General features: G+C 66.3%; 3 protein-coding genes across 3 annotated transcripts in view; all 3 read right to left on the bottom strand.

The window, feature by feature from the left end:
- F751_4006 (Dual specificity protein kinase shkC) overlaps positions 1-1,281 on the bottom strand; it is a gene marked incomplete at both ends in the record, with an annotated part of 6,147 nt that extends 4,866 nt beyond the window's left edge. Inside the window, 3 exons of the mRNA XM_011398557.1 lie at positions 67-230; positions 492-624; positions 1,027-1,281. Coding sequence (XP_011396859.1) covers positions 67-230; positions 492-624; positions 1,027-1,281 — 552 coding nt within the window. The remainder of the gene's footprint in view (positions 1-66; positions 231-491; positions 625-1,026) is intronic.
- Positions 1,282-3,553: 2,272 nt separating this feature from the next.
- Positions 3,554-7,928, bottom strand: F751_4005 (Hybrid signal transduction histidine kinase B; the record flags this gene model as incomplete). The annotated part of the gene is made up of 10 exons (XM_011398556.1): positions 3,554-3,682; positions 3,834-3,977; positions 4,817-5,161; positions 5,404-5,598; positions 5,828-6,253; positions 6,403-6,492; positions 6,679-6,774; positions 6,947-7,072; positions 7,218-7,379; positions 7,644-7,928. 10 exons carry the CDS (start codon positions 7,926-7,928, stop codon positions 3,554-3,556), a joined length of 1,998 nt encoding a protein of 665 aa, XP_011396858.1.
- A 921-nt stretch (positions 7,929-8,849) lies between these two features.
- The window catches only part of F751_4004 (Transcription factor E2F7), a gene marked incomplete at both ends in the record, with an annotated part of 3,327 nt that continues 2,871 nt past the window's right edge, over positions 8,850-9,305 (bottom strand). Inside the window, one exon of the mRNA XM_011398555.1 lies at positions 8,850-8,957. Within this exon, the coding sequence (XP_011396857.1) occupies positions 8,850-8,957 (108 nt within the window). The remainder of the gene's footprint in view (positions 8,958-9,305) is intronic.

Here is a 9,305-nt window from a genome sequence, read left to right as displayed (position 1 = left end):
GCCCCACTAAACCCCCCCCCCACCCCCCCCTAAACGTACGACAGTGAACATCAAGAGCCTGCGCACCTGGATGACGCTGGGGTCGTCGATGGAGGTGGAATTCACCGTGGCGGGCGGGGGGGCGGCCACGGGGGCAACCATGGCGCTGTCGACCATGGAGCAGGCCAGGTTGTTGAAGCGCACCGACTGGATGGCACCCACGTTGAAGGGGTTGCTGCTGTTCACCACCTCTGTGGGGGTGATGGGTGTGTGTCGATTGAGGTGGGCGACATGGGATGACCATGAGGTGGGGAGCAAGCTGGAGGTGTGTGACATGAACTCCGCAGTCAGGTATTTTGACCACAGGCCCCCTGGCCTGAACATCAAGGTCCCTAGGGCATTGCAGGGAGCTGACCCGCCCAGCCAGGGCCCTTCATGACCGGATGATGCTGGACCAGCCCTTCCTCCTCCACACTTCAGGCCCAAACCCGCTACTGCCGCTCAAGACTCACCGTCGCCTTTCGTCCCCAGGAACCCAAACTGGTACACGCCAGCTGGGGCCAGCACTTTGTTGCTGTCCGAGTGCATGATCTCCACATTGGATTCCCCCGGTGTCAGGAGGAAGACGTCCGGGTCAAAGACATCCTGCAGCATGGGGAAAGAGGGACCTTGATGGGCATGGAGAATCATGGTCTGGGCATCCCAACTCGCAGGGATTGCGCCTCTGCATTCCGCCATCACAAGCCGGCGTGGCACCTGCAACCTCAGGCCCCCCCTGCAACCTTACCCGCGTCGAAGCAATGGTAGAGGAGTATGGGAAGTCCCAGCTCAACTGCCACTCCTCAATGGTGATCTGTGTGCCGATTGCACGGGGGTGCTGAGTCCCACACCCATGTGCGGAGGGCATCATGCCCACGAGTCCGGAGACAGCAGAGCAGGCTGGGCCTCTCAAGGCAGGACAGGCCGAGTCTCCTTTGGGCGGCAGGACACGCCGCACTGTGCCCACAGGTGTGACACCTGCGGCCCCTTCTTCCCCCCCTGGCCTACATTGTCGTCTAGGTTGTGCACGGTGACCGTTGCCACGAAGATGGGTACCGACGTCGTGTTTGTCGCCTGCCCCAGGTTCACCTCGTAGGACAAGGTCACCGGGCAGGTATCGGACAGGGCACTGACGTCGGGCGACCCATCCGTGGCTGGGGGTGAGGCGGCATTCTGGGCCTGGGCCTGTGGAGCCCACCCTGAGAGCAGGGTCAGGGCGAGGACCAGTGCCGTGGGCCGGACCAGTCCCCGCCTAGAGCCCATGCTGCAGGGTCGGGGACGTCCTCATGGGGGGGGGGGTCGGGCTGGAAGGGAGCGACGGTCGCTCGACCGCTCCGGAGGCTGCTCGTGGACCTGAAGAATCAAGGGATGTGGGAGGGGCAGGCGTGGGGACCATTGCTGTCACGCCATTGGGTGGGGGGGCCATGGAGGCGTGGATCCGCCGTGAGATTTGGCACCGCGTTCCGTGCGTCTCACCCGTGCACTCCTCGCGTCCAGTCAGACAGCAGAAAATGGGTGTCGGATGTGGAGCTAGGTCCGTCCTACTCGGGGGAAGCGGAAAGAGAGCAGATCCCGACGGCAGACGAGCAATCCTTGGGTGTGCCTATGTAGCGGTGCCGGGGGACACAGTCCAGGCGGCAACGAGCCGGCCCGTGGCTTCAGAGTGATCGCTGTAATGTGGAGTAGAAATCGATGAACCTCGCTCCCCTGCGGTCGGTTGGATCTGACACCCTCCCTGCACTAGGCCTGGTGGTGCATGAAGCCGGGGCCAGGAGGAATAGTGTCCCAAGTTCCGGGGTCGATGAAGGGGGGGACCAATGTAGGGGGAGTGGCCCCTCTCCCTCACACCCCTTCCGAGATCGGGCAGAGCGCAGTCGAAATCCAAGTTTGCCTCACATTCAATAATGGAGTCCCACCTTGACGCAATCTAGGCTGAGACTTGTGTCCCGGTGTGGGTAGCCATGGGGTGGTATCCGGCCACCCCGCGACCCTCCCCCTGGACTCTGTTGGGGGAGAGAGGCATCCTGCCAGCCATTTGTATTATCTTGTCATGTATCGTTCTGCCGACTTACGGTGTGCGCGCGCCGCATCCGGCATCTGGGGCACGGCGTCTGCAGGCGCCTTCTTCGTGCAGCCCCTGCTCAAACCTCGAGGCGGACAATGCGGCATGCCAAGCCCTCTCCAGCGCCACGCAAGAGATGGCCAGGTCCCACCTGCTGTCCGCCTGCACAGCTTCCAGCTTGGCAGTTTCATCAGCATCTTGCTGCCAGTCTCCATTGTGGTCCAATGCGGCTGTTTGTCTGTGGTAGGTGTTGGAGGACCTTGGGCGGTGGTGCAGCAGTCGTGTTCCCAGCATCATTGGGGTCCGTGTTAGCTTCAAGCAGCCTCGCACTGAATTTTTCCTTGATGAAGAGAACATTGAGGAGACGAACAAACCCACTCCCTGCTCTGCAGTGGCAATGGCTTTTCCAGCATAGGGAGCTCCATTAGCTCCACGGATGTCCTGGCAACCTGCACCTGTGGCAGCAGGTGGGATGAGGTTGGGCTGTTTACCTAGGCTGCATCAGTCACATAGACCTTTATAAGATGAAGCGTTTTTGGAAGTTTGGCATTGCAAGTTAGACTCGGCACCCTAATCCTCATGTATCTGTGTCAGCCGTGCTTCCCCTCCCGGCAGAATCAAGTGTACTGTCTCGTCCACGTTTTCAAGACACCCCTGACAGCCCATTCCCTCCAATGAACGCAGCCCCACCTCCGAGTCAGCTGCCAGTCCTTCCCCTGGCACGGCGAGCCCCTCCCCCTCGGCCCCTCCCTCGCCAGCCACCAGCGGAGCAGCAGCCGGCGACACGACTGGGGCAAGCTTCACCGCTGGGGTTGGTGGGTCGGCCAACAATCCGCTTTCAGACGACCAGTACAACAGCATCATGAACAGCGTGGTCTTTTCCCCATGATTCCAGAGGCTGGAGGCCGGGCGTCTCCGGCCCATTCTTGATTCTGATTTATTTACTCGACAGCAAAGGGCGGTTACCTGCCCCGTGTTGCCTGCCCTGGCCTGCCAGTTATATATCCCGCGAAGTGCTTGAGAACATCAAGCACAACATGTACAAACACCAGCCGAACACCCCCGCCAAGCGAGCGTGGTGCAAGGTGGGGCGTCCTGCTTGTGGAGTGCAGAGGCCACCCCTGCACACCAAGGGGCCAGGCACGCTGTGCTTGGACCTCGTGCATGCTTGAACTGGAGTTCGTACCAGGGTGGGCCCCCAGCCATCAGGTTCCAGCTTCAGGAGGGGCATCCGTGCTCTCTTCCAGCACACGCTCAAAGTCCTCCACCCGAAAGGGCTTTCCCAGCCACCCAGCAAACCCATGCTGTGGAATCACACAGATGAGTGAACTGGGGTTGAAGCCTCACGATTCCAGGAGTTGCGGGGGTGCTGGCGTCTGGAAGTGGGGTGCAGTGCCATCCTCCCTCCCCGTCCAACACACCTCCCATCAGGGAGCCTGCCCACAAGAACCAATCCCCCCCCCGCATCCACCCTTACCACTCCGCACACACCGCGACACATCGGTCCCTGGTTTCTTGAAAGGCATCCGCCGTCACCGCCACAAAGGGGGACCGGAACTCCGGCCATCGCCGCTTCGCCTCCTCCAGCACCTCAATTCCATCCTGGGTGAATCGGGGGAGGGCGCAGGGGTGTGGGGCCCGTCCACGTTCTGACGGCCGCCGCCGGCGGCAGGGGCGGCCCCCTCGCTCCCTCCCCGCCCACACGCGCGGGGCATCCAGTCCACGTTGGCCCCGCCAGTGCCCCCCGACACACCAGTCCGGGCATGTGGAGGTCCATGAGGATGGCGTGGAAGGCGTCGGGCCCCCCCGCCTCGACCAGGGACGAAAGGGCCTGCTCCCCGTCCTGCGCCGTCTCGACCTGGGTGTACCCCATGCGGCCCAGCAGGCGCAGCGCGACCTTGAGAGGGGCAGAGGCAGCATGTGTTTGGATCCCGAGCGGTGGGGGAGCGAGGCATTCCATCGACCTGAGCCCCTGGCCGCGGCTTCCTGAAGGGCGACTGCGGCCAGCGCTCCCTCTGAACCCCGAACCCACACCGCCCTCAGGCAGCAGAGAGCGCTGTCGGCCACCCCCAACGATGCCTTGCACCCGCCAACCTTCATGTTGATGGCGTTGTCCTCGGCCAGGAGCAAGCGCATGCCGGCGCGCCTCTCCCTCGCGGCGGCACGAGCACCCGGCGAGGGCGCCGGCGGCGCCCCGCCGGCGTCGCCGCCCGCGCGGCTCAGGCATGTGCCGGGAGCATGGCGTGCATCAGCCGCTCCCCCACACCGAGGCCCGCTCGCGGGACCTCGACCACCCGCCGCGCTTCCCCACGCAGCGGCCAGCACGTGGCGCAGAGCGCTCAGCAGGCGGGTGTGGCGCACGGGGCGGCTCACCACAGCGTACGTCAGGCGGCGCGGGAGGGGCGGGGGTAGGGCCGCGGCTGCCGGCAAGCAGCTGTCCCCGTGGGGGGACGGTGAGGCCCCCTCGGCCGGCGAGCCACCCAGGTGCAGATCTTCCAGCCCAACCAGGGCGGCGCCGTGACCGGCTGCGAGCCCCGGCGGGTGGGCCTCCCCCGGCCACCCCAGGAACACCTGCGACGGCGGAGGGTCTCGGCGGCGCCCTGAGCAGTCGAGGCAAATGCGCGGCGGCCCTGTGAACACTGCGCCGACACAGCGCCACTGCTCTGTTTCCATGACCAGTGGCTCCGCCAATGCACGACCTCGTCCCTCCTCCTGTTCTCCCCCCCTCCAACCCACCACGCAGCTGGCCTCCTCCGGCGCGGCGTGCCAGCTCAGCAGGTGGAGCAGGCCGTCCAGGCGGGCATCCATGACCACGATGTCAAAGGGCCGGTCGCGGGCGGCCTGCGTGGGGCGGACCTCCAGCTCGTCCACCTCGCACGCGAGGCGCAGGGTGGCCCCCGCCCCACTGCCGCCGCCGGCAGCCGGATCCCAGGGCCCCGCACCCGAGGGCGCCGCACCGGATGCCCTCGTCATGGCGCCCTGCGCGGCGGGGCTCCTCAGGCGCAGGCTCACCGCCACCTCTGCCTCGCTGTCCGGGGCGAGGACGGTGCAGCCGGCACGCCTCAGCACCACGGCAGCCACCTGGGTCGTGCGTGCAGTGTGGAGGAAGAGCGGGATGTGTGAGTGTATTCATGTACGGGGCTCCACTTGCGCAGGGCAGGCCAGAGGCACTGATCATGCCGCCATGTGCCACGCTGCCCAGATCTCAGCAGTTTACAGCTGGTCAGCCAGGGAGCCATCATGGACCTCCCAGGGGACCCCTTCCCACTCTCCCTTTGGTTTCTCGATCCGTTCGGTCCCCTCTAGAACCTCCTCCTCCTCACCTGGCGCACCACCAGGCATGGCTCAGCCAGGAGGACACGCAGCCCACGCAGCCCCTTGGGGGTGCTGGGGGGCCGCTCCGTTGAGGGCATCCGGCTCGGCTTCCTGGCACTCGCTGCCGCATGATCGTCCTCCTCGGGCACCGCCTCGATGCGGATGTGCCCATGGAAGGTGGAACCCCAGCCTAGCCCACGGGACTGTGCATGGGAGCGGGTGCGGCGATACGAGGGAGGCCCACACTGGCAGGACGTGCACAAGCGTGCATGCAGAGCACACCCTGCCCGGCGTGGGAGGCCAGCATGCCAGTGCCTGGCGGGATCACTCACGCCTTTCCACCTGCCTGGGTGCACAACCCCACACCCAACCTCCCAAACTCCAGCCTGCCTTACCAACGAGGAGCCCCCTTCCCTCCCACTGCAGACCCACCTCGGCCCACATGCTGCCGCCCAGCGCCTCGCACAGCCGCATGCTGATGGTCAGGCCCAGGCCGGAGCCGCCGAAAGCCCGGGTCTGGGAGGCATCCACCTGGGAAAAGGGCTGGAACAGGCGGCTCAGGTCCGCCTGTCCGATGCCGATGCCGGTGTCCTGCACCCTGAAGTGCAGCGTGAAGCTCCGTCGCGCGGCGAGGGCCGGCGGGGCAAACCGCGTGCCTCCGACCTCGACCCGTGCCGGGTCGCCCGACTGCTGTGACCCCGCGGCCTGGGGCGCTGGCACGGCCCACATCTCCAACAGCACCGCCCCCGTCTCCGTGAACTTGACGGCATTGTTCAGCACGTTGAGCAGGACCTGCTGCAGCCGTGGCCCGTCGGTGATCACCGTCGCCGGCACCGAAGGGGCCAGGTAATACGCCATCTAGGGGTGGAAGGCAAGCATGGCGAGTGGTGAATGTGGAGGGCCGTATCGGCGGCTGGCCAGGGTCGGGCCGTGGGGTGCACTGGTCCAGGCTGCATGGTGTCAGGGTCGTGCCCACCCAAACTTCACATGCCAACCCCAGCCCCCACCTGCAGCCGCCTGTCGGCGGCGAGAAGGCCCGCGATCTCCACCGCAGCCTCGATGACACTCTGCAGCTCCACCTTCTTGGGGTTCAGGACCTGTTTGGGTAGATGGGGGGAGGCAGGGGGTGAGGGGGGGGTGGTCATCAGGCACGGGCGGCGGCCGGCAGGGTGGCACGCATCGGCACTGATCAGGCACGCCAGTGCGGGGCCGGGCGACTCGGGTTGAGGACATCAGGAATTTCCCACATCCAGCCGCCCCAGCCCAGCCCCTCCCACGCCCACCATGCGATCCGCCTCGATGCGAGAAACGTCCAGGATGTCTGACACCAGGGTCAGGAGCGTCTCTCCAGACACCCTGATCGTGTCCACCAGATCTCTCTGACACGGGTGTGTGTTGCGGAGGATCCGAGTGGGTGTGTGTGTGGGGCTGGAGAGGGGCAACAAGGTCTGAAAACAACCTGCCTCCAGGGATCACCCATTCCAGGCGTTCCACATGATTCTCGTGGCATGGCATGACAGCGGACCCCTCCCTGCCCAGGCAACCCCTCACCTGCACCGGGTCCAGGGTGGTCCCCGCCAGCATCTGCCCCACCGAGATCATCCCATTGAGGGGCGTCCGGATCTCGTGACTCATCCGCGCCAGGAACTGGCTCTTGGCCTCCGTGGCCGCCGAAGCCTGCGAGGGGGCACAGAGTCAGGCACCAGAATAGCATTAGCCATGTGTCATCGTGCTACTACTACGCCAAACCACCCATTCCCATGCACGTCCAGACACCCCGCCACAAGTCTCAAAAAGGCAGCACAGCGCCCTCCAAGCTCACCAGGGAGGCGGCGTGCGTGGCTGCCAGGGCAGCCTGCTTGTGGCTGGTCAGGTCTGTGACGTCGGCCTGGATGCCTACAAAGTGCGACAGCCTGCCCTTGGCGCTGAAGATGGGCGTGACCGAGAGGTAGTTGACAAAGGGGTCGCCGTTCCGCTTGTAGTTCTTCATGGGTGAGGGGTGGAGGGAGGTGGGGAGGGTGGAGGGTGTTGGGGTCGATGGTGTCGCGAGGGGTGCGCAGCATGTTCTGGGCGGTACGAAGGGTGGAGGGGGCAAGCCAGGCGCGCAGGATTCAGCCATCTGGGGCCACTGCTCACGAGGTGGCCACGCAAGCGGCCCAGCCCTCTGAACTCATCCAAAGGCTCCCCCACCTCATGAACCCCCCCCTCATACAATCAGCCCCTCCCCCCTCCCTCCCCCTCTTCTCACGATGAGCTGCACGACGGCGGGCCTGCCGTTCTTGATGGCAGAGCGCAGCCGGTCCAGGGTGGCCTTGTCGGTGGCGGGTCCCTGCAGGAAGCGGCAGTTGCGCCCCAGCACCTCCTCCAGCGCGTACCCGGTCAGGCGGCAGAAGCCGTTATTGACGTAGACCAGGGGCATGTCGGGCAGGGTGCAGCTGGCAATGACGATGCCCTCCCGGACCGCGTGCAGCGCACGCTCCTTCAGCAGCAGCAGCTCGGAGTTGAGCGGGGGCGGGGGCTGGTGGCCGGGCATGACCGCCCCCGCGCCGCGCTGGGGCAGCGGGGCGCTGGCCAGGGCCCGCGCGGCGCTGGGGCCCTGGCCCGGGTCGGGGAGCCAGGCCTGGAAGGTCTGGGACCCGGCCAGCATCGCGTTCTCGTCCTGCAGGTGTTTGATCTGGGACTCCAGCTCCGACACCCGCTGCTTCAGCTGCAGCACCGTCTCGTGGGTCTGTGGCCAGGGAGGGCAAGCGGTTAGGGGGGGATTCGGAGGCGATGAGCTGGGATTATGCACCCGATGGGGCCATGGGGGAATGGTTGCAGAAGCATGAAGGCAACAGCCCGTGATGCTCCGGCCGCATGTGCAGGCACGGGATGCCATGAATTCGCGAAGCCGCATCATGACATGCCGGTGTCGAGCACCACAGCCGCAGCCTGCCCTTACCGGCGCATCCAGGGAGGAGAACGAGCGCCGGGGTGGGTCCCCCCCGCCGCGGCCCTCGCCCATGATCGGCAGGAGGGTTAAAGTGTCATGGCTGGCGGGCGATCGCCTCGGGTCATGTCGCTGGCTGTGAAACGATGTGCCGGCTCGGGATGCGCACGCATACGTCTTGACTCGTTGTGTGGTTGGCACGGCACCCAGCTGGTCCCCAAGCGAACATTCACTCTCGTGCCTCCTCCGCCTGCTCCTGGCCTGGACTCACCCAAGCCTTAACACTGGTCGATTACGCCATAACAACAGACACACAGCAGATCGAGCGGGCTGCAGCAGCAGCACCCTTAAACTTCGTAGGGTCGTGGTGTGAGGTCCTGTGGGTGTCCAGGGGCTCGGGGTGGGGGTCGCCCCGCGCCCCCCTCGCCAAGCAAGCAGGGAGAGGAAAGGCAGTCAGTCAGTGAGGGGACAAGGTGCTATGGGGGCGATGTAAGGGTGGAGCGGGCGGCACATGGTAGCCGCCGCTCACTCCTCGCCCTGTTTGCTGGGGGCCTGCCCCGCCACCGCGGGCGGCGGCGGCACCATCAGCGGCGGCACCGTGGGCAGCATGCCGCCGGGCAGGAAGCCCGGGAACTGGAAGGGCATGGGCGGCAGGGCGCCCTGCGCGGCGCCGCCGGCCCCCGCCTCACCCTCGGCCTTGGGCGCGGGGGGGAAGCCCATGGGCAGCAGCCCGCCCTGGAGCAGGCCCGGGGTGAGGAAGAGGTGGGGCGCCCACATGAACATGCCGTGCGGGTTGGCGGCCATGGCCGCGGCAAAGTTGGCCACCGCCGCAGGGTCGGCGGCGGGGCCCATGCCCGGCGCCAGCTCCATGCCCTCCGCGCCGCCGGCGGCGGCGGCCATGGCGGCCGCCGCGGCGGCGCCCGCAAACGCGGCGGCCGCCGCACCCGCGCCCGCGTCGCCGTCCTTGCCGGGGGCGTCTTC

This window comes from Auxenochlorella protothecoides, assembly GCF_000733215.1.
Source record: "Auxenochlorella protothecoides strain 0710 unplaced genomic scaffold scaffold45, whole genome shotgun sequence".
Lineage (NCBI taxonomy): Eukaryota > Viridiplantae > Chlorophyta > Trebouxiophyceae > Chlorellales > Chlorellaceae > Auxenochlorella > Auxenochlorella protothecoides.
The sequence above is the reverse complement of the archived record's forward strand: the minus strand, read 5'-3'. Positions and strand labels throughout refer to the sequence as shown.